The sequence below is a fragment of the Suncus etruscus genome, chromosome 9 (genome assembly GCF_024139225.1).
Source record: "Suncus etruscus isolate mSunEtr1 chromosome 9, mSunEtr1.pri.cur, whole genome shotgun sequence".
NCBI lineage: Eukaryota > Metazoa > Chordata > Mammalia > Eulipotyphla > Soricidae > Suncus > Suncus etruscus.
In genome coordinates, this window is record NC_064856.1 from 110,008,029 (window position 1) to 110,031,522 (window position 23,494).

Sequence of the window (23,494 nt, forward strand, 5' to 3'; positions counted from 1 at the left end):
GGGGGAGGGGAGTCTCAGAGCCGGGGATCGCCTCCCCGAGGGGCCTGGCTGGACCGACCCTCGGCGCCCGCAGCTTGGGGGTGCTTGCTGCAGGCCGCCCTGGGCGAGGTCATCGCTTCCCGGGCTCCAAGACTGGGATCTGGACCCCGCACGGCCTCGCCCTCCGGGACGGGCCTCGGGGCCCAAAAGTTCGTCATGCGTGTGGAAATGTGCTGTGAGTCACGGCACACACGTGTGCGGGGGCCGTCCCCACGCTGCCCTGAGCCCAGACGCGCACCCCGGCCTGCCTGCACCCCATTCCCCTCTGTGCACTTGCTCCGAAGGCAGAACATAGGTCCGGGGCTGGGCAGGCCCCTCTTGTTCCTGTACCTGCCCGGCCCGGCTTTGGCTCATCTCCTGCCTCAACCTCCCCCATCTGCTTCCTGGCTGTGGCGGCACCATCCAGCTCAGAGGGGACACAGACCGGCCTGCCCTGCCTTCACCTCGGCTGGCTCGGGCCCTGGGAACCTGGGCTGCCTGGGAGAGGAGGCGGCAGAGGCCCCCAAACAGGAAATGCTTCTCTGGGCCCCTGCAGCAGAGGGCAGTGGGGGAAGGGCGGGCTGGGCTGAGTTCAGGGTGTGCAGCCCCCCCACCCCGCCTGCAAGGAGGCTGTGGAGCCCTTGTAAGGGCATAGGAGGAGTCACATACCCCCCAGGGCCCGCTCCCTTCCCTCCTGGAGGCCTCAGGATTCAGCTGGGGCCTTGTCTCCTGGGATGGACGGTCCCAGGGGAGTCACTTGGTGGCTTAACCCAAGCACACCCACTCCCCCTTGGAGCAAAGTTCCAGAAGGGCTGGGGTTAGGAGGCAGGAGAAAGATCCGGGTCCCCATCTGTCCCCCCACTCGTGTGCTGGGTGACTGCAGAGACCAGTGGCCTCCCGCTCCTCCCCCCTTTGGTCCCTTAAGGAGGGTGACAGGGTTGCCACTCTGCTGGGGGGCGGCTCTACACCCCAGTTTCACCCGGTGGAGCGCAGGCCGGCCTGCAGGGACTTCTGAGGAGCTTGCGGGGTGCCAGACAGTGGTTCTGTCGACCTCAGCCTCGGAGGCTCCGAGAGGGGACCAGCCTCCCCCTGGCGCGGGCCCAGCGCCTTGAGCTCATCAGCCGACTCTTTCTCCCACACCCGCAGCATCCCAGCTCGGAATTCCTGCTGGCAGCGTCTGGGTCTCACGGCCCTTCCCCCACCCACCAGGGACCCCACCACCTCCCCCTGGGCTGGCGCCTCTCTCCCTACCACCCCCTCACCCTCTTGTGCCTTTCCAGTCCTGGGATCTCCCTGAGACCCAGACTGAGGGCAGATCCGGTCACTCCTCCACTCAGAGCCCCCCTGGCCTGAAAGCTTTGCCTGTGTAGACTCAGGGTTCCCTCTCAGGCACCACCAAAACAGGACAGACACTCAGGGACCTCACATGGCCTCTTCTCTGTGACCTGTCCCCAGACCCCGTGGGTACATTGGGCTCTTCCTGTGACTGTCCCTTCACTCAGATCACAGGACGCACATCCGTCGCCCGTTGCCTCCCTCCCTGGCCCTGTTTTTCTCTTTTTCACATGGGGCCAGAATCTGACATACTCTGTTTACTTGTGGGCCGGAGTATCCTTGGCCGTTAACCAAATCAGGGCATCCCTGACATGGGGGCTGGGCCAGGCTCCTTGTGGAGTGCTGTATACCCTAAAATACTTTGCAGTACTCTTGGCTTCCTCTGGGGCCCTGCACACCTCTAGGAAAGTCTGCCATTGCCAGAAATCGCATCCCCACAGACCTCGGGACAGATGAAGTTAAACCCTCTATGGTAGCATTTGAGCTCCAGTACAGGGAGGGGGCACCTTACCCCCTGCAGCTCTGAGAGGGTTTGAAGGAATGAATGAATGATATAAAGTGCTTGGCCTGTAGCTCCCCAAATGCCAGCCTGCTTCAGAAGTCAGACCCCCTGGCAAGGAGTTTCTCTGGGACTTGCCTTTCTTACTGGTGTACAATGACCTGGCCCCAGGGGACTGAAGCAGGTCTGGACTAGTGTCAGACCCAGGTCCCAGAGTCACAGCACTTGGCTCCTGACATCCCAGATGTGGCCCTAGTGACTCCCAGCCCTGCTGGGGGAAACCTCCCTCCCTCAAATACAAAATGGGGAGCCAATAAAGAAACTGTGGTACATCTACACAATGAAATACTATGCAGCCGTTAGGAAAAAGGAAGTCATGAAATCTGCCTATAGATGGATGGATATGGAGACTATTATGCTGAGTGAAATGAGCCAGAGGGAAAGGGAGAGACATCAAATAATCTCACTACTCTGTAGAATATAAGGAAAATAAAAAGACATTATGGTAATAATATCCAGAGAAAAATAGTGATGAGGCCCAGGAGGATCAGTCCGTGGTAGGAAGCTCACCACTGAGTGGTGAGTGCAGTTAGGGCAGAAAAGGGTCTATGATGACAATGATAATTGGAACTGATTACTCTGGACAAGAACTGGGTGCTGAAAGGGGATAAAGTGACATGCATGGTACCCTTTCAGTAACAACAGTGCAAACCACAGCATCAAAAAGAAGGGAGGGAGGGAGGGAGAGAGAGGGAGGGAGGGAGGGGGAGAGAGAGAGAGAGAGAGAGAGCGAGAGAGAGAGAGAGAGAGAGAGAGAGAGAGAGAGAGAGAGAGAGAGAGAGAGAGAGAGAGAGAGAAACAAAATGCCTGCCCCACCCAGATGCAAGCTTGGGTGTGGATGAGTGGAAGGGAAACTGGGAACATTGGTGGTGGGAAAAGTGCACTGGTGAAGGGTGGTGTCCATTCTAGAGAGAAATTCAATCACGAACAGTTTTGTAACCACGGTGCTTAAAGTAATTATTAAAAAAAAAAAAAAAAAGAGGGAGGATGCCAAGGCTCTCTCTTTCTGCTGCTTTTTGCATCTGACCTGAGGGTTCATTGGAGCACCATCAAGGAGGTGCAAAAACCAAGGGGCCTTGCAAGCCAAGATGGTGTGAGGGTACCCGGAGAGCAAAGACCTCTCCCTTGGTGGGGAGTGGGAGTGGGGGAAGGCCTGGTAGCAGCCTGGTGAGATCCCTGAGCCAAAGGACCAGTTAGAAGGCTGTTGCAATCGCTGGAGTGGGTGAGGAGCTGGTAGGGGGGGAGAGAGGGGGCAGTAGGGTGGGGCGGCTGGGGAGGCCCCTGAGGGCCGGGCTAGAGCCTGGTCCAAGGGTTGTGGCTGGATCCAGTCCAGGATCCAGGCCCCGGCCAACAGGCCAGCAGGCCAGAGCAGGCAGGTAGGCAGGCCGCAGGGGCCTGGGGCCAATCCCTGTCGAGTACTTCAGCCTCCACCAGGGTGACCGATTGGGGGCTAAGCCCTGGAAAGGGTCAAAAGGCCAAATTCCAGATGGTAGGAGCGAACCAACTTGCATGTGCAGAGATGGCGGAGAACAGAGGGGGCTGGCAGGGAGCAGTCGCAGAGACCCCAACGCGTCTTTGGCTGTATTCGAGACCCCATCTTGCCTGACATGCACTTTCCTACCTTTCCCAGCCAGTCTGGCCAGAGTGGACGCACAGGTGGTGTCTGGAATCTGTGTGGGAGCAGAGGGATAGCCTCGTTTAGCTTGGTTCCCCAGAGCAAAGAGAAGAGGCTGACACCCCCCAAATAGCTTGACAGACGTGCCCCCCCCAGAGTGATAGCACAGTGGGGAGGACATTTACCTTGCCAATGGCTGACCCAGGTTGGATCCTGACATCCCATATGGCCCCAGAGCCTGCCAGGAGAGATTCTGAGCCCAGAAGTCAGGAGTAGCCCCTGAGCGATGCCAGGTATGGCCCAAAAACCACACACACCACACACACACGACCACACACACACACACACACACACACGACAACCTTAAGGGATGTTGAAGAATGAGTAGGAGGAGGACTGATGCGTGAGGGACGGATGGGTGTGTGGATGGGTCCATGATGGCTGGTGGGGTGAGGTGCATGGATGAGTGCCTGGACGCTGTGGGTATCCATTGTGTGGTGACAAGAAGGTTGTTAGCGAGAAGCTAGGACAGTCAATCCAGGGCTGGGGGCTGGCTGAGCAATGGGTGGGGTGAGGAGCCACAGCAAATGGACAAATGAGACCGAGAGAGGACCTGGTGCGGTGTGTGGGGGAGAAGATGCAGATGCTCTTAGATCAGCCGTCAGTGGAGGGCTGGCTGGGAGGCGCCTAGATGCAGGGTCTGTGCAAGATCAGCAGGATGCCTCGCAGGGAACCCCCCCCAGGCAGCGCGGTGACCCTGACCCCCCCCCTCTTTCTCTGTGCTGCCTCTAACACTCGCCCACCCACCAGTTAGTTTACTTGAATGGGGCCTGAAACCACTGTGTCCTAGGCAGGATGCTGAGTGACTGGATCAGATCAGATCAGCGGGGTCATGTGGGTGTGCATATGTGTGAGCCTGTTTGTGAGTGTATGTGTACATGTGTGTACTTGCATGTGTGTGTATTCTGGATCTCCCGTTACAGAGGGGCGTGCAAAGGTGGGCAGTGAGGGATGAGCCTGTGTGGGCTGCAGGGTGTCTGGCCCCCAAGAGGGCTCAGTGGAGCAGCCAAGATGGGGGGTGTCTAGAGTGATTGGGGGGCAGCCCCCTAGGCCTTGGTCCTTGAGAGCGGTGCATGCCTCGCCGCTGAGACAGCACATTTCTCCCTGTACAAATCACCTCCTTTTTCTCCTTCTTCTGTCCCATCCCACCCCGCCCTCCATTTCCCAACTCCCCAAACCACCCTGCAGGGGCTGAGGCTGGGACTAGCTGTCCCTGGAAAGGACAGAGGGGAGGTCCTGGGGCAGGCCTGGGGATAGAGGGGGTGGCCTAGGTCCTCTCCCCTCCCCACTTGCTGGTGTCACATCCCAGGGTTCAGGCCAGGGACTCCCCAAGAGGAAAGGGGGTGTTGCTGGGAACGGGGTGGGTGTGGCTTGAAGGGGGCGTGGCCCGGAACTGAAGGCTGGAGAGCACCAGAGCTCTGGGGGGTGGGTGGGGAGTCTTTGCCGACAGTCACTGTTTTCTGTGCCCCACGCGTGAGTAGCGTGTGCATGAGTGTTTTGCGTGTGTGTGCGTGCGTGATCTTGTCTGCCGTTCCACACCTGTGTCTGCAGCTGCCCCCAAATTGCCCATCCTGGCCCAGCTGGAACACCTAGGTCCCTCTCCCTACAGACGCTTGACCTCAACATCTGGCCACATCCTGGCCTGAGAAGCTTGGCCCGGGGCCCGTGTCAGAATGGGAAGGGCGCGTGGACAGGGGCCAGAGAGGCAGCCATGGTCGTGGGTCACACAGGCAGGGGAGGGGGGACAAACAGAGCAGGGAGCAGCTGAGTTGGGGTGACTGCTGACCCGGCTGGGGTGTGCTGGATGGAACTTGCCTGGCCTCAGGAGCCCCTCAATCCTGGGCTGTGGGCCAGCCGGGGCCAGGTCGTGGGCTCCTGGAAAGTACTAGTGACTGGGTACACAGTCTCACCTCTGGGGGGAACCCTGAAAGCCTCTGTCTGGGGCTGAACCAGGAGCTCTCACGGCGGTGACCCAGTTGGAAGGACTTCTGTGAGGTTTCTTCACAGAAGTTTCTTCACAGCCTTCCTGTCCCCCACACCCATCTAGGACATTTCTGTGCCTCCCAGCACCTTCCTCTGTGTGCCTTCCTGTCTGTCCCTGGGGACCTTTCCCTGATTTTACCTCCAACCCCCCACCCAGCCCGAACCATCCCTCTCTGTCCCCATCACTGTCCCCTTGCTGGTTCGTGAGTTTCAGTTCCCTGCGTAGGGGAGCCGGGGCCCACCTTCCCCGGTGGTCTGGGCCTTACTCCCCTCCCCCGCTCCCTCTAGGCCAGTTGGGGTGGACGCCAGGTCTGGGGGCTGTGACCAGGCAGAGAAGATGGGATATTTATGTTAGAACTTCAAAGCCCAGGCAGGGGGGGCACAGAAGGGCCAGACTGGAATAGTTTGAGGCCCCTCTAGGCTCAGGCGCCTCCCCCAGGGGCCTCTGACAGCACATGGGGCAAAGGGACAATTGGGGTGAAGCTCGCAGAGAGGTTCTGCCTGTCTGTCCAGCAGGAAACCCTGAAATCATTCCTGGTGGTATGGCTGGCAGGGCACTGGGCTTTGTAGCCTGGTGTCCTCTCGGACCAGGTGGCCCTGGGGGAAACTCTCTGGGTCTGGGCTACTACTGTCCCAGATCCGAAGCGGCTGGGCTGGCCTCGGAGCGCCCCCTCTCCTGCCCCCACCTTGGCCTGTCCCCGCTGTAAAGAGAGCCAGCTGCGGGGGTCAGGCGGTGGGCGGGTCCATTGTCTCATGCTGGGGCTCCCCGCTGCCCTTAGCCCCTCCCGGGAACAAGCTCCCAAGACACTGTTCCAGCGGGGGCCACCCCCACAGGGCGCCTCTGCCCACACTGGAGCTTGTTCTGGACCCAAGACCTCTGGCCAGAAGCCCACTCTGGCCCCCCAAAGCCAGCGCTCCTTCCTGGGCCAGTGCCCCCAGGTCCACCCTGGCCCCCGCCGTGAATCACCGAGGCTGGAATCTGATGAGCTCAAGCCTCCCCACCCAGCGCCGCCGCCGCTGCCCCCGCCCGGCTCTCTCGGGGTGCTCCTGGTGCTCAGAGCCCCCCATAGAGGTCCATATGGGGGTCCACATGGGGTGGGAGGGCTGAGGGCGGCGGGGCAGGACCTGGCAAGCTGGGGGCAAGTTCTGGGAAATCTGTATGTCCTGGAGGCACAGGGCTGGGGCTGTCCGTCCCACGAGTCCTACTCAGTGTCATTGTGTTTGTGTGCATGTGAGTGTTTGTATGTGGAGGACTTATTTGTCTGTTTATGTGTGTATGTTTTTTGGGGGGAGGGGCCACAGTCCACAGCGGTGCTCAGGGCTTACTTCTGGCTCTGCACTCAGGAATCACTTCCAGTGGTGCTCGGGGACTGTATGGGGTGGCAGGGATAGAACCTGGATTGGCTGCATGCGGCTGTGCTATAGCTCTGGCTCTGCATGTGTGTGTTATCTCTGCGTATGTCTTTTTGTTTGTGTCCCTGTACTTTGTGCTTCTGTGAGAGGGAGCTTGGCCATGTTTCATTTATTTTTGGGGCCGCAGCTGGTGGCACTCAGGGGTTACTCCTGACTCTGTGCTCAGAAATCACTCCTGGCAGGTTCAGGGGATCTTATGGGATGCCAGAAACCGAACCTGGGTTGGTCCAGTGTTGGCTGCATGCAAGGCAACTGCCCTGCTGCTGTGTTATAGCTCTCACCACTGGCCATGTTTCTTTCTTTCTTTTTTTTTTTTTTTTTTTTGTTTTTGGTTTTGGTTTTTGGGCCACACCCTGTGACGCTCAGGGGTTACTCCTGGCTATGCGCTCAGAAGTTGCTCCTGGCTTCTTGGGGGACCATATGGGACGCCGGGGGATCGAACCGCGGTCCGTCCTAGGCTAGCGCAGGCAAGGCAGGCACCTTACCTCCAGCGCCACCGCCCGGCCCCTCTTTCTTTTTTTTTTTTTGGGCCACACCCGGTGACACTCAGGGGTTACTCCTTGCTATGCACTCAGAAATCGCTCCTGACTTGGGGGACCATATGGGACACTGGGGGATTGAACTGCAGTCCTTCTGTCCTAGGCTAGCGTGCGCAAGGCAGATGCCTTACTGCTTACTGCTTGCTTACGCCACTCCAGCCCTCCTGGTCATGTTTCTGATGCAGGCATATGTGTAGGTGTCTGTGTTTGTCTGAGGGGGTGTGTCTCCCAGTTCACAGATGTAGGGGTGTGGCTTGGAGGAGAGACCATACCTGTCTCCTGGGCCAGCTGCAGGGCTGGATGACCTGTGGGGTCATGGTGTTTCTGACTTTTGGATGTTAAGGTAGGGGTGCAGGTAGGTGGCAGCCTGAGTGAGTCGGGGTTCTTATGGATCTTAGGATTGCTGTCCTCCCTACTCTGGGGGGTTCCCCACTTCAGACCTGACTTGGCCTGTAGGTGGGGTGTGCGGTAAGGTGGCCCCTCTCTCATCCATTTCTCTACTTTTAGTCACAGGATGGTTCCAGGATCCCCTGAATATATGCTTCCCTGGTGCCCAGCGCGGGGTCCAGTTCGGGGTTCCAGTTAGGGGTCCCCCAGGGACCTGGTTCTGGGAGTGGAGACCCAGTTGTGACTGGGAATGATGCGCGCGCCCCCTGGTGGCATCCATCACTCCGTGTCTGGGACCCAGTGCCAGCTTCCAGCTAGGGCTGGTTCCAGGCCAAGACTTAGCCAGGAACCAGGCCAAGCTGACTCTGGCCATCGAGCGAGGCAGACAGGGAGCCGACCCCCTGCACGGAACCCGGGTGATGAGCGCGACATTTCCAAGCGCTCACGTCAGGGCTCCCGCCTTGCCCTGTGGCAGTGGCTGCTGGGATGTTGGCACCATCCAGCGCAGGCCCTTCTGAGACAAGGGGTGATGGTACAGCAGAAGCATCGGATTGCTATTGCCCAGGAGGGTACTTGGGTTTCTCGCTGGCTGGGAATGTGGGTGTTTGGCACATCTGGGCGTGCAGTGCAAATGGACAGCTGGACGGAAGGGTCTGACTGTGTCAAACTGGCTGGCTTGAGCTTTCTGCCCAGAACAAACTGAGCTGGGCCAGAGCTCATAGGGCTCAACACCAGCTTTGTATGTGACTCGGGGTTGAATCCCCATCATTGCACGTGGACCCCTGAGCACAGCTGAGAGTGACCCCAAGTCCAGATCTGGGAGTAAATCCCAACCCCCAGCACTGTCAGGTGTGGCCCCCAAATTCAAACCAGTCACTTTTCTTGAACCAGACTATTTTCCTCCTCTGTAAAATGGGAGCAAAGAGACCTGTGGCTACCTGGCCCAGACCCCCTATCCTGTATGATGTCTGGAATGCTCGGACACCAGGAAGTACCTGGAGGAGCTGGGTTGCACTGAGGCCAGAGTGGGGCCCAGTGTCTGGTCCAGCGGTGTTCAGGTCCCTTCTTAGGGACCCAAACTCAAGACATCAGGTTTGGTTTTCAGCATCTATCAGCATCCAGCCTTCCCCACTCGCTGCCCACGGTCTAATCCTAGACCTCCATCAACAGACAATCTTTATTGAGCGCCTAGGGGGGATGGAAGTGGGATGAGGGGGGCATAGAAAAAAAGCAAAGGTTTGGGAGAATGGGGTGTTGGGACAAAGGGGAGCATGGGAGACCCCACACTGATACACCCAGGGTTGGGGTGCAGTGTCCTGGAGCTGGATCCTTCCATACGCAGGCTGCATCCCTCTCGGCTCAACTCAGTGTCTGAATGAGGGTGTCCATAATGGGGTTGGTCCCTGAGAAACCGATCTGGACAAGACCGGGAGGAGCGGAGGAGGCAACCAGGACCCTGCCTAGTTTTGGGGTGACTGACCCCATCTAGGGTGCCACGCCGCTCCAAGGCTCCTGCAAAAACCACTTTCTGGGCCCTGCGTTCCCCCTGGTGGTGGTGGCCAGCATTTCCTCAGCTCCGAGCCGCTCGCTGAGCAGGCACACTCCACTTTGATGAGGGTTTATTTATTGGTGACAGCCCTAGAGACTGGGGCTTGGATTTGGTGGCACTAAGCCAGGCGCAGAGGTGCAGCTTCCTGGGGGTGGGTGGGTGATGGCCCCGGTCACTCTCCTGGGACCCCAGAGTGTCCGTGGGCACTTCCCATCTTGGGAGGCAAGAAGCTAAGACACTTTCCTGGACATTATCCATGGATGAGCGAGAGGAGCAAGCAGTGTGGGGATGTGGGCCCGCTGGCACCCCACTTTTGCACCCTGTTCGGCCACTAAATTCAACTTTGCAGCATCTACTTCCCAGGCGGGCACTGTGGTGGGGGTGTTCCTTTTCTGGGTGGTGGTCTGGGTTGAGAGGCCTTGGTCTCTCTTCTCCTGAATCCTCTTGACACCCCAGAAATAGGTGGAAGTCCTTGGCCTGGGTCGTGCCTCCCAGGGGTACAAGGATCTGAGATGGGACTGGGTCCCTATATTAACCAGGGTCAACTGCTGGGCTGGCACCAGCCCATGGAGAATGACAAATGTCCAGGAGCCTTGGGCACTCAGTCTGGGGCCCACTCACCCCATCCACCTTTATTCTAGCCCCTAGAAGAGGGCAGCAGTAGGTGATAGTGGAGCAGATGGGAACAGTGCGGGGGAGGAAGGTCCAGGCTTTGGCTTGGGGACAATGGGGTGGGGGGTTCCCTGTTGCCATGGACCTGGGTCCCTACACCCTGCTACTCCTCCACTGCAGGACTCCTCTCTGTACTGGCTGGGCAGTGATGACTAGACCTAACACTCACCTCCCTCAGCCTGCTCTCTGCTATCTCTGGGGCTGGTACTGATCTCAGGGAGCACCACACCCTGATCCCCTACCTCCTCCCCCTTCCCTCCTGCCTCTGGATCCCCACAGATCCCCTCTGCTGTGGCCCCGGCCTGCGGGGTGTTGGAGTGTTCTGCACGGCGGTAGACGAGGTAGCCAGTTGCGGGGAGCGTGTGTGCCAAGGTTCCAGGGGGCAGGCGCTGGTAGCCTTGCTCCTTATACAGGAAGAGGCCAAAGGCGCTGGGCTGGGGAACACGAAACTTGGTGGCACAGAGCTGGGACAGAGTGGTGACTGACGCACCCGTGGGCACTGCCAGGGTCTTGGACCTGCAGCCGCTGCTGGGATCCTGGTAGGCAACGCGGAGGAGGTGCTGGGTGGGAGGAAGAGTAGGAACCAGAGCTCAGTTGGCCTGGGGTGAGGGGCCACTTATGCCAGGGCCGAACAGGGTTCAATCCCCAGCATCTCACATAGTGTCCCAAGCCTTCCAGGGGGTGATTCCTGACACAGGGCCTGGAGTAACCCCTAAGTGTTGTCACGTGTAGCCCAAAAACCAAAAACAGGTACAGAGAGGCCACCTAACAATCTGACGGCCTCCCTAAAGTGGCAGCACCAGGATTTGAAAACTGGTGACAAATGGCCGGAGCTATAGCACAACTGTAAGGCATTTGCCTTCCACATGGCCAACACAGGAAGGATCTTGGTTCGAATCCCGGCATCCCATATGGTCCCCTGAGTCTGCCAGGAGTGACTTCTGAGTATAGAGCCAGAAGTAACCCCTGAGTGCCACCAGGTGTGACCCAAAAACAAACAAAACAAAACAAAACAAAAACAAAAACAAATAACAGGAAGAAAGAAAACTGGTGACAAAGGCTGATTTCTCTCCAAGAGGCCAAAAAGGATCCCCGGGTGGACAGACCAGGAGGGCAGGGACAGGCTGGGGTCCAGCTCTTAGGATGGGGAGAGGAGTGAGGGTTGCATTTGGGGTTTCTGCCCCAACCCACATCATGTCTCAGTTGCCTCATTAGGGAAAGTGGGGACAGTGGGGCTGGGTCTGCGGGAGGTGAAGGTTTCATCCCCACCCAGTGCGGCTGGAAGCCAGCCCCCAATCCCACACCCAGCACTTGCCCTGGGCCGGCCACACCCGTTGTGCTCGGACCGGGCCTTACCTGGCAGCTGTGGGCGGCCGGCAGACGGCGCTGCTCCCACTGCTGGAGCGCGCGTTGCAGCTCCTGCGAGGGGCTCAGGGGCTGGCTGAGGGCGGGGTCCAGGCCGCTCAGCAGGGCCAGGCTGGCAGACAGGCTGGTCAGGTAGTAGCCGCCTGGCACGGGGGTGGGTTAGAGAGGGCTAAGGGCGTGCCAGGGGGGCCTGATCTCCCCCCAGCCCGGCAGGCCGGTGCCTTGGGCCCTTACCCTCTCCAGTGAGCATCGCGGGTTCCAGCAGCTCCGACATGTACTGGGCCTCCAAGAGCAGCTCCGGGAGGTCGCAGTGAGCCAGCACTAGGCTGAGCAGCGGGAGGAATTCATCGGCGCCCGCACCCTCCCCTGCAAAGAGCAAGAGGGGCTTCAGACCTAGGGGTTCGGAGGCTGGACCCTTGGCCAGGAGCTGGGGCCTGCATGTACTGGTCCTCGGAACAAACTCCCCAGGCCCCTGCTGCTGTCCACTTTTGGAATCACTACAGTGTGTCTTCTAGGAGGGAATCTGATCCCAGCTGGGGCAGAGGAGGTGGTGGGAGGGGCCTACCCGCCTGGGTCCTCAGCGCCGAGTAGAGTAGCTTGCAGGCCTGCAGGAAGCGCTTGATCTGGGCGTAGGGGGAGTAGGCGCCGAGCAGCTGCAGGAGCTTCTGTCGCACCTGTTCTATCTCCACCGCGGAGGGAAGGCTCAGGTGCGACCCGAAGGCGGCTGGGCCCTGGGTTCGAGCCAGGCGGAGGCCTTCAGCCAGGCGGCCCAGTGAGCCGTCTGCGGAGAGCCGGCGCCGCAGACGGGCGGCCAGGATGGGCCTCAGGGGTTTGAGCACAGAGCGATGCAGGGATTTCTCCAGGACACTTTCTGCAGGGCATAGGCGAGGGGTCAGGCTGGGGGTGGGGCGTTGGGAGAGGGACGGGAAGGAGGATTCACCGGTGCCTGAGACACCTTTAGTTTTGGTTTTGGGGCCGCACCTGGTGGTGCTCAGGGCTCATTCCTGGCTGGCTCAGGGGACCACATGGGATGTTGGGAATCAAACCCTTGCTGCGTGCAAGGCAAATGCTGTCCCCGTTGTGCTATCGTGCAAACCCCCCCCCCCCCAGGTGCCTTTGGAGTGGACAAGACGGAGGGGGGAGCTCTCACCCAGTCTCTCGGGGGGCAGCAGCTTCTCGGGGCCCAGTTCCGCACTCAGCATAGCCCGGGCCCGATTCAGCGCCTCCCGGACGCCCTGCAGCTCCTGGGGTTCGGGACCGGCGCGCACCTGCGTCAGGAGGTCTTGCACCAGCTGGCCCACGGCCGTTCGGCGACTCCGCATCAGTGCTCCGGCCGCCCTGTGCACCTGACGCTCCGGCGCCAGCAGGGAGCAGAAGGCGGCGCTCATGGACCTCAGCAGCGGCCGCCGGCGGGCCGGGCCAGGGGAGGTGGCGGGACTGCCCTGGTCCCCGGGCGCCCCCTCCTCCTCATCGGAGCTGCTGGGGGAGGCACAGCCCAGCTCCTGGAGGGAGGGCAGGGCCGGGGGGCTGGGGGCGGGCACCCGGTATCCCACCGAGCTCTCCCTCCTCAGCAGCTGGCGAGGGGGCAGCTTCTCGGGGGCCTCCCGGGCCGCTGCTGCGGGCGAAACGGGCACCGGGGGTGGGGGGACGGCGGGCGGGGACAGGGGGCTGGAGGCTTCCGTGGACACGCGCACTTTGAAGCTCCTCTTGAATTTCTCGCGCTTGGTGGGGCCCAGGTCCCCGGGGAAGAGGGGGTTGAAGAAGCAGAGGGCATTGCCGGTGCCCTGGTCCAGCTCCTGGGGGGGCCTGGGTTTCAGCCGGGGCAGCATTGGGCCTGAGGACGGGCCTGGCCGGGCTCTGGTGTTGAGGGAGGAGGCCCAGAACTCTAAGGAAGACGAAAGGGGGGCAGGTTCTCAGGGAATCCGGCTCCAGATCTTGCCCCCCCCATCGCGCCTCCTTTTGCCCCTCTGCAAAATGGGTGGGTAAGTGGCAGGCGGGCACCTACCGACGCCCAGATGGGAGATGGCTTCCAGCTCCTTATGTGTAGCGGCCAGGCGGATGGCCCTGGGCAGCTGCAGAGGGAGCAGAAGGATGTCCCTGAGGGCAGAGGGGGGACTGAGTCAGCCTGCCCCAGGGACAGGGAGGGCAGCTCGGGGTGAGGTGGGGGACAGGGCAGCGCGAGGACGCCTCACCGGCTGTGACAGTAGAAACAGATGAGCTGGACCAGGTCGGGGAACTCCAGCTCTGAGCCCTCCAGGGAGCAACCTGGGGGTGATGGGCAGAGGTGCCTGGGCTCTGGCCCCCCGCTGTCCCGTCTCCCACCCCGGCGGCCCCCAGCCCTTCCCTCCTTCCCTTCCCGGGGCGCCCGGCCTCACCCCCAGGGCGCTCCTGGACGCAGTGGCTGGCCACGAAGGAGGGGCCGCTGGCCTCGGGCAGCCGCACGCACAGGACCTGGCACTGGCGGGTGTTGGATTTCCGCACCAGGAAAGTCTGCGGGTTGGACGGGCCGCCAGGTTCGGGGAGGAGGGGAGGCCCGGCTCCTCTCTCTCCCGCGCCCCGCCACCCGAGGTCCACTCACCCCCGGGGGCTCGGTTCTCAGCGTGTGCAGCGCGGCCGCCGCGTTGGCCGCCAGCTGCAGCCAGACGGGCCGCGTGAGCAGCAGGCGCTCCCGGAGGCTCACGGCGCGCGCGGGTCGTGGTGGGGGGCCCCCGGGCGGGCCCCCGCCGGCGTCCGGCTCGTCGTAGAGCGGGTCCTGGGCTGGCCCGGGTTGCCGCGCGTGCGGCTGAGCGGCGGGCCGGGGCTGCCCGCTGCCCCCGGGCCCGGCTGCCGCCCCTTCCAACTTCACCAACTTTTCTCGCTCCGGCGGCGCCTCGGCGAGGCTGGCGGGACCCGGGGCTCCGAGGGGCGCGGCGCCCGGCGCGCCGGGGCTGCTCTCCATGCCGGGAGCGGGTGCGATCGCTCCCGGGACGCTGGAAGAGGCGGCAGCAGCCCCCGAGCGGGAGACTCGCATTCCCGGCGGTGAGTAACACTTCCTGAGGGCGGATCGCTGCCCGGCACACCCGGCGCTTAACCCTTGTGTGTCTACGCGGCCCGGGCTGCGCCGCGTCCTGCGGGGCGCACGGCGCGGGGCAGGGGCGAGGACGCCCCCCAGGCCCGGTCGGCCAAGGCCCCGCACCCGACGGGCCGCGTCTCCGCGGGCCTCCCCGGGCCACGGCGCTGCAGGCGGCGCCAAGGAGTTAAGGCGGGCCGGGGCGGTCCCCAGGGCAGCGCCCGCGGGCACCTGGCGGCCGCCGGTGGTCCAGTGGCTCCCGGGTTCGCGGCCCGGTCAGCCCCGGGGGAGCGCTCCCCCTGCCGGCCACGCGTGACTCACGCCCCGGCCCAGGCTGGGTTCTGGGCTTCCCGGGTTGCCATGGAGAAGAGGGTGCCCCGTCTCCATGGCGACGAACCCCTGTGCTTAACTGAGGTTCTGGGGGTGGTTCTAGCACTAAACGGGGAGTCTGGCTGGGAGGTCTCGGGCACGCGGCGCTGCTGCTGCCGGCTGCCTCCCACGCAGCGGGCCCTGCCAGCCGCCTCGCCCGCCCGCCCGCCCGGCTGCCGCACCGAGGCAGGTGCCCACAGGACCGGGTTGGGCGCCCCGTCCCGGCCACGTGACTGCAGAGCACCGGCCACTCCGGGCACCTGTGGCCTCTTCCCTGCTCATGCCCCTACTCAGCTGAGCTGGCTCCTGCCGCTGCTAACGGGGGTGGGGGCCCCTTAGTCAGGGACCCCAGGAGGGAGGCCGGAGAGGGTGAATCAGACACGTGAAGCGAGCGGAATACCAGGAGTTTGTTTATTCCAGGCCTGCAACTCGGGAGGCCGTCCCAAGAAAGACAAGAGGTGCCTGGTGTCACCACCGAGAGCCAGGCTCCCCAATTCCTGGCTGCTTATACACAGTGGGGCCCACATGGGGCTTGGTAAGGGGGGTGCATCAAAGAGCCCTTAACCTCCTGGCGGGGCAGTTCATCCGGGGTCACTTCAGTCACCACTGTCTGGCCCAAAGTGGCAGAGGAGTTGGAGTTGGGGGGCTGCCGGGCGCCTCAGCCGCCTTTCTGCATCCAGACGTGTGTGGTCAAGGCCCTGGGGAACAGGAACCACTCAGGGGAGCAGAGCTTGGCCTCCTGCTGCCCCCTAGGCCTGGTGGTTCCCACCCCAGGCAGCCATGGCTGGTCTGGGGGCCAGAGTCCTCGCTGGGGTCCTTACCATCTGGTTTCCTCTTCTGAGGAGACGCAGCTGCTCTGGCCTGGCCGGGGAGAATAGTAGCCCCCTGAAAGCCTGCCCAGTATGGCCAGAACCCCCACCAGGCCCTCCCAAGTGAGGATGTTACAGGGCCCCTTCCCAATGCAGTTGGCCTGGCAGGCCCTGCCGCCCCCCCTCCCTCAGGCAGAACGTGCCAAAAATGGGGAAGGGGCAGCCCTGTCCCCCCACAGCCACACAGGGAGCTGGGCTGGGTGGGGGGTGTGTGTGTTGCGCTGACCCCCCACAGGAGTCCCAGGCACCTTCTTGATGGCCGCCCAGTCCTCCAGGATGTCAATCTCCTGCAGCATGTACACGATGTAGGGGCCTGGGGGCGTCAAGGAAGCAGCAGCCATAGGAGGGAGAACTAGTTCCTATACCCCAACCCAGGGATAGAAGCTCCCAAGAGGGCTAGAGTGCCCAGGGGTAGGGTGCTGGCCTCACACCCCAGTTCTGTCCCCACACCACACATTCTCTGTGGCAGGAGCAGGGTCCCCCTTAGTCACTGTGGATCAGTATAGCTAGGGGGTAGGGGGGAAAGGACACTCCAGATCAGTCTGCCAGGTGAGGATGATCCTGCCCTCAGCCCCCAGGTCTCTGAGTTCCCTAAAAGCGTGGCTGCTCAGTGCAGTAAGGGGAGGATCTGTCTGGCAGGGGTGGAAGGGGCCCATGGTGGGGGGCTGGGGAGGCAGGGCTTCTGAACCCCCACCCAGGCTGCCTCAGATTTGGGGGAATCACTGGACAGGAAGAGCTGCTTCTTGGGTTCCCAGGGCTCAGGCCATTCCCAGATGGGGTCTGTCTGTATTGGCAGGCCAGGGGGCTTTTGTGCCGCCTGCCTGGCGTCCACCATCACCCTGTGTCTGCTGCCACTGTGGAAGGATACCAGACACCAGCGGGGCCTTCTTCCTCTTGCTGGGCGGCAGAGAGTCCCAGGACTGAGCAGTACCTCTGGCGTTCAGTCTGTCGTCCCACCACTCTGCACACGCAGACCCCAAGTCAGAATGGGGCTGGCTCCGCCCAACCCCCAGCCCCCAGGGCTTGCCTTCTGGGGAGCCCAGTGGCCCACGTACCCGAGCCCAGGTCCAGGCCTTGGTGATCCTCCTCCAGCCTCTGGATCCGCTCTTGCAGCTCCCCCTGCAGCGCATGGTACAGCAGCAGCTTCTCGCTCTGGGGGCGCAGGGGTTTGTGCGTGGGTGTCAGCGGAGGCTGGAGCTCCGGACCCCCACCCCACCCCCGCACACGCTGCCCAGCACCTCCAGATGCTGCCTGGCGCCTTGCAGCTCACATTCGTACTTGTTCCGGATCACGTCCAGGCAGAAGCCTTTGTAGATGCCTGGGCAGGGGAGGAAAGGCAGCCCTGCAGACGCGTCCGGGACCTCCCGGGACCCCCGAGGCCCAGCACAGCCCACAGACCTGCCACCTGGATGCGAATCTTGAGGCTCCGCTGCAGCCCCCCGAGGGGCTCCGTGTACTCGGGCGCTCTCTCGGCCCCCACCTCTTCCAGCCGCAGCCGCAGCTGACTCAGCCGCTCTCGGAACAGCCTGGGGGAGGAGGCGGCTGGTCACTCTCACGAAGGCACCACCGGGCCCCGCACCCCGCGGCCCAGGGCCCCCTCACTTCTCCTTGAGCTCCGAGAACTGCTTCTCCAGGTCCAGCATCTCGTGGACGCACTCGCTGCGGCGGCGCTCATAGTCCTCCTCGTCCATTTCTGCGGGGCCGGACGGGGCGGGGCAGGGTGAGGGGTAAGGGGTGCGCGAACTGGGGGGCGCCTGTGCAGCAGGACGCAGGGGCAGGGCGGGGCGGCTCACCGGAGCTCTCCGACTCGGACTCTGTCTGGCTGCCGCTGCGCCCGTCCTCGCTCTCTTCCTCCTCCCCGTTCAAGTGCATCTCGGGGGGTGAGTCGCCCTCGGCCTCCATCTCCTCCGGGTCTTTGCTGAGGGGCTGGGCAGGCACCGGGGACCTGGCGAGAGTATGGGCCTCACTCACCCCTGCTGCAGCTCCCAAGGGCCACGAGCCTGACCCAGGACCCGCCGCTGCACCCTGGACTCGAGCTGGGCGGGCCAGGGCGGGCCAAGGAGAGTCTCCGGTGTGGGTCTCAATCCTGGGACACCAGTAGGGGGTGTATGTTGTTTAACTTCTCATTACGAGGGTCACTGTCTAAGCTGGAACTTCTCTCAGAGCTGCCCTAGTCCCAAGGGCTGTTACTATTACAAAACACTCCACCTCCCCCTAGGGCCTAGCTAGAACATTCAAGGATGGGCGCTAGGCCATACCCGGCAATGCTCAGGCCTTACTCCTGGCAGGCTGTGGGGACCATATGGGATGCTGGGGATTGAACCTGGATCGGCAGGGCAGTGTGCAAGGTAAATATCCTCCCCGCGGTGCTGTCATTCTGGCCCTGCATCTAGAACATTCTTGGCCTTCTGGTTTGGGGGAAGCACACCGGTGGTGCACTGGGCTTACTCTTGGCTCTGTCCTCAGGGGACTGTATGTGTTGCCAAGGTTTCAACCTGGGTCGGCCACATTCGAGGCAAGCACCTTCCCCACTGTCCCTCTCTCTCTTCCTCCTGGCTCACTTGTCTTCTCTTTACACTGGGTAAGGCCCACATCCTCCTGCCCCTTGACTCAGGGCCTCGCCCTGCTGCCCTCCCCCCTTCGGTGCCTCTGGGCTCCCTCCCAAGAACCTCAGACAAGCCTGGGCACCTCCCAGCACAGCTCACCCGTGGCCGCTGAACTGGGGCCTGGTCCCCGAGTCACCATCAGTCTCCGCAGCCGGGTGCGTGCTTGCTTCCATCTGACTGGGCACCTCTGCCATCAAGCTCATGGCAAAGATTCAATCTTGGTGACTGCAGCTCAGGCCCATACTCGCCTGCTCCGGTCTGATCCGCCTTCTGGATGAGCGACTTGGGGTGCATCCATCCTTGCTCCAGGGACTTGCTTAAGCTTCAGGGAGAACCAGGTGGGGGTGTGTCATGGCAGCCGAGGTGCGCAGGAAGGGGGCGGCCAGACACGCTGGGATCTGGGGAGGAGCTTTCAAGTTCCTGAGAGGGGGAGAGGGCCGGAGAGACAGCTCAGAGGTCAAGGGTCCTTTTAATGTCCCCAAATTTGAACCCCAGCATTGCACATTCGCCTGAGCACTGCTGGGTGTTTCCTGGGGGTCCTCAGCACGAGGTCTGGCTGGTTCTGGGCCTGGAACTGCAGGGGTGTCTGCAGAGGGAGGGGACTTTCCCAGCACAGTGAGTCATACAAAGACCCACCCCCCAGCCAGAGAATGGGAGAGCAGGGGGGTGGGGGACACGAGGCCAAGGCTTGAGTGGGTAGCTAGTCAGAGGCATGGGGTCTTCTTCTTTTTGTTTTGTTTTTAGCCCATACCCAGCGGCGCTCAGGGCTTACTCCTGGCTCTGTGCTCGCTCCTGGCAGGCTCGGGAAACCATGTGGGATTCGAACTACCGTCCTGGGTCAGCTGTGTGCAAGGCAAATGCCCTACCGCTGTGCTATCTTCCTGGCGCCCGGCATGGGGTCTTCTGGGCAAGGGGATGTGATGGCAGTAAACAGAGGTCAGGGACAGTCAGAGTATGTGAGGGAAGGAGGGGCAGAGAGGGGAGAAGAGAAGAGAGAGGAAGAAGGAAGAAGAAAGAGGAGGGAGAGAGAGAGAAAAGAGAGCTTGAACTTGAGCTTCTGCGGTAAGCAGCAAAGCCCACTTAGAGCACCTGAGAGGAAAGAGATTTGTCTCTCTACCTCAGGGGAAGGGAGAAGTACCAGGAGATTCAGCTGACTCAACTACTCATGGGAAACTGGGCCTGCTGGAAAAAGTACCCAAAGTTGATCACAGGGTCCAGAAAGTACGGTGTTAAGGCCTTGCACCCTGTCAACCCAGGTTCAATCCCTGTCATCAAATCTGGCGTCCTGAGCACTGCCAGGAGTGACCCCCAGCTTGATGGGGTCCCAAAACAATCAGAGGGAGGGGTGATAGCACAATGGCAGGGCATTTGCCTTGCACACAGCCAATCCAGGACGGACTCTGGTTCGATTGCTGGCATCCTATATATTCCCTGGAGCCTGCCAGGAGTGATTTCTGAGCACAGAGCCAGTAGTAACCCGAGTGCCACCAGTTGTGGCCCAAAAAACAAAAACAAATCCCAAAACAACCAGATAATGAGATAGCAGGAGGTGGGAAACAGTGCTAAATGGGGTCCAAAGAGAGAGCACAGAGGGTTGGGTGTCTGCCACACATGCAGTGGACACTAGTTCTATCCCAGTATAGCTTATGGTTCCTGAGCACTGCCTGTGTGATTGCTGAGCAGAATCAGGAGTAAGTCCTTAGCACTGCTGGATGTGGCCCAAAACAAACCAGAAAAAGGAGGGGCCCCCCTCAGACTGGTGACTTCTCTTTGACTCCACACTTATGCCTGGCTGGCTAGCAGGAAGGTCAAAGTTTGTACCCAGAGAACAAGGTGGGAGAGCCAAGGAAGGCCATGGGTTGAGAGGTGGGCCTGGGAGTCCAACAGATGAGGACAGCTGGGCAGCGACAGGTTAGGGACAGCATCAGGGAGGGACTCTACAGATCAAGGATAGCGGACACAGGAGCTAGCGACAAAGAATGTGGCTGGTCCAAGAATGGGGGACAGGGACATTAAAAAACAACAGGGAGCCAGAGAGATAGCATGAAGGTATGGCGTTTGCCTTTCATGCAGAAGGTCATTGGTTTGAATCCCGGCATCCCATATGGTCCCCTGAGCCTGCCAGGAGTGATTTCTGAGCGTAGAGCCAGGAGGCACCCCTGAGCACAGCTGGGTGTGACCCAAAATCCAAAACAAACAAACAAAAAAAACAGGGCCAGAGAGATAGCATGGAGGTAAGGGGTTTGCCTTTCATGCAGAAGGTCATTGATTCAAATCCCGGCATCCCATATGGTCACCCCTGCCTGCCAGGAGCGGTTTCTGTGTGTGGAGCCAGGAGTAACCCCTGAGCACTGCTGGGTGTGACCCAAAAACAAAAAACAAACAAACAAACAAACAAAACCAACAATAGGGCCAGAGCAATAGCATAGCAGGTAGAGCGTTTGCCTTGTACATTGCCTTGTACCTGGGTTCGATCCCTGGCATCCCTGAGGGTACTCTGAGCCTGCCAGGAGTAACACCTGAGTGATGCCAGGTGTGGCCCCAAAACAAATAAAAAAAAAAACCCACCACCAATACCAACAAAAACCTTAGGTGCTGGAGCTATTGTCTAGTGGATAAGGTACTTGGTTTGCACATAGCTGACCCAGGTCAATCCCCGGCATCCTTTATCCTGGCAGGAGAGCCCCAACAGGAGTGATTACTGAGTGCATAGCAAAAAAATCCCCTGGTTTAGCAACACCCCCCCCCCCAATAAAACGAACAAAAACAAAAAGATGGGCCCGGAGAGATAGCACAGCGGTGTTTGCCTTGCAAGCAGCCGATCCAGGACCAAAGGTGGCTGGTTCGAATCCCGGTGTCCCATATGGTCCCCCGTGCCTGCCAGGAGCTATTTCTGAGCAGACAGCCAGGAGTGACCCCTGAGCACCGCCGGGTGTGGCCCAAAAAAAAAAAAAAAAACCCAAAAAGATAAAAAAAAAAACCCTAAGAGCCATTAAACATATCACCAGAACTTGAACATCTGAGTCTTATCCAAAAATCCTTCATACACTATCTGGGACCCACAAAGTGGTTTTTTCTTTTTCTTTTGCAGAGCCACTTTGTGCCCAGTTTTCTTCACTGGTGATTGCTTTATAACTTTTGGGTTCAGAATTTCTCATCCCACAGGTCACATGACTTCCAAGTGGGCCCCAGGATATCTCAAGGGGCCTGAGGTTAAAAAAAAAAAATAGTGGGCCCGGAGAGATAGCACAGCGGTGTTTGCCTTGCAAGCAGCTGATCCAGGACCAAAGGTGGTTGGCTCGAATCCCGGTGTCCCATATAGTCCCCCATGCCTGCCAGGAGCTATTTCTGAGCAGACAGCCAGGAGTCACCCCTGAGCACCGTCGGGTGTGCCCCCTCCCAAAGAAAAAGCATTCTTGGGCCTGGGAGACTGGGAGAGATAGGACTAGGATGTTTGCCTTGCACACAGCCAACGTGGGTTCTATCCCCAGGCATCCCAATATGGTCCCCTAGCTGACCAGGAGTGATTCCTGAATGCAGAGCCAGGAGTAACTCTTGAGCACTGCCAAGTGTGGCCTCCAATCAAAACAAAAATCTATGGGGACCCATGGCAAGGGCCAGAGTCAGAGAAAGAGAAATGCTGTTATCTCTGCATTCTCCAAGCACCACGGTCTCACTCAGTTCACTGGCACCACATCTGGCTCACAGAATGACCACAGGATTAGCAAGCACATTAAAAAAAAAAAAAAAAAAGCCTCGTGGGGTAGATTTGGCTTTTACCTCTTGACAGGCCAGTGATAGCACCAAGTGTTGTGTTAATTCTCTCACCAACGGTTCGAGTTGAGTTAAGTAACTGACCTAAGGGACAGTTTCATCACATTCCTTCCTGCTTTCGTAAATGGGCAAACCGGGCTGTCCTGAAATAGGAGGCTCTCCAAAATCACCCTCATCTTACCAAGTCTCAACCTTCAATTCCTAAATAACCCCCACCCCAAAGTTTGCAAGTCCCCATGTCACTGTTCTCTGCGTGCCAACTGAACCCCAGCCTTCCCCCTCTTCCTTGCTGGCTATAGAATTAACGTTAGAAGGTGCACGATAAGCCCCACCTATCCTGATAGGAAAGGGGGGGTGCTGTACGGATTGGGGTGCGGGTGTCCAATTCCACCGAGTGAGTTCCACCGAATCACCAGCCCTCCTCTCCTAACTCGGCTGCAAGGACCGGAGCTCCTAAGAGTTCTGTAAAGCAGGCGAGGGGTGAAAGGGCTTTTCGGAAAAGCACACTGCAGAGCTCCCTCCACATGCAACCCCCCGGGAAAGCCAGATCCTTCCTCGAGAAGCCAAGCGCCCGAGCCTCCCGTCACTCTCCACCCCGCTGTGCGCTGGCGCGGAGGCCCTTGCGGGGCCGGCTGCTGGCCCCGAGGCCCCGCATGCGTTTGGCCCGTTGGGTCTTCCTTCCCTCCATCGGCTCCGGAGAACGGGTCAGTTTGCCCAGCAGCAGAAGCCCCCAGGAGCGCCGCCAAAGGGTGGGTGATACGCACCGCGGAGAGCGTGGCCTCCTCCGGCCTCACGTCCGAGCACCCCGGAGCGATGCCCGAGCAAGCCACTCCTGGACCCCGTCGCCGAACTCCCGGAAGCCCTGCGCCGGTGCCGCTTCTCCGGGGATGGGCGGGGCTTTGCGCGCTTCCGCGTACGTCATCAAGAAGCGCCCGCGGGGCTGCTCCCGATTGGTTGGCCGTGAGGTCGCTTCCGATTGGTTGGCCTGGGCTCGCCCTCCTATTGGTTGGCTTTAGGCGCGCTGAGATGACGCGCGCCGGTCGCCGTAGCAACCGACCCACGCTACTGCGCAGGCCTAAAAGCCGCGGGAAAGATCCTGGTTTCTAGACTCAGCGGGGAGCCCACATCCCCCGGTCTGCAACAGGATTCCTCTCTTGCGCCCCGATTCAGGAGAGTCACGGAGCCGCCTGTAGGTGTGAACACGTATTTATTTACACATCGTCGTGAGGAGGAGGCGAAGGCCTAGCCCCGGATCATTCGAGGGGACCAAACAGTTTCACCCCAAGCCCTCCCCCCCCCCCCCCCAAGAACTGAGGGTTTCCCCTGAGTCTC

The 23,494-nt window shown here is 60.5% G+C and overlaps 2 protein-coding genes across 2 annotated transcripts; both read right to left on the reverse strand.

Moving 5' to 3' along the window:
* Window positions 1-14: 14 nt before the first annotated feature.
* Window positions 15-14,433, reverse strand: RIN1 (Ras and Rab interactor 1). Its single transcript, XM_049780878.1, has 16 exons — window positions 14,074-14,433; window positions 13,871-13,985; window positions 13,688-13,760; window positions 13,501-13,592; window positions 12,646-13,380; window positions 12,061-12,366; window positions 11,730-11,861; window positions 11,487-11,638; window positions 10,300-10,690; window positions 8,274-8,420; window positions 6,200-6,432; window positions 4,705-4,800; window positions 3,265-3,369; window positions 998-1,182; window positions 464-568; window positions 15-369 (listed from the first exon to the last, which is right to left on the reverse strand). Exons 1-16 carry the CDS (start codon window positions 14,431-14,433, stop codon window positions 15-17), a joined length of 3,582 nt encoding a protein of 1,193 aa, XP_049636835.1.
* Window positions 14,434-15,307: 874 nt separating this feature from the next.
* Window positions 15,308-23,125, reverse strand: BRMS1 (BRMS1 transcriptional repressor and anoikis regulator). Its single transcript, XM_049780176.1, has 11 exons — window positions 22,927-23,125; window positions 18,488-18,808; window positions 17,576-17,727; window positions 17,385-17,475; window positions 17,181-17,308; window positions 17,021-17,100; window positions 16,838-16,934; window positions 16,651-16,743; window positions 16,031-16,095; window positions 15,735-15,774; window positions 15,308-15,611 (listed from the first exon to the last, which is right to left on the reverse strand). The coding sequence occupies exons 2-11, from the start codon at window positions 18,589-18,591 to the stop codon at window positions 15,604-15,606; spliced, it is 858 nt and encodes a 285-aa protein (XP_049636133.1). The 5' UTR covers window positions 18,592-18,808; window positions 22,927-23,125; the 3' UTR covers window positions 15,308-15,603.
* Between the last annotated feature and the right edge of the window lie 369 nt (window positions 23,126-23,494).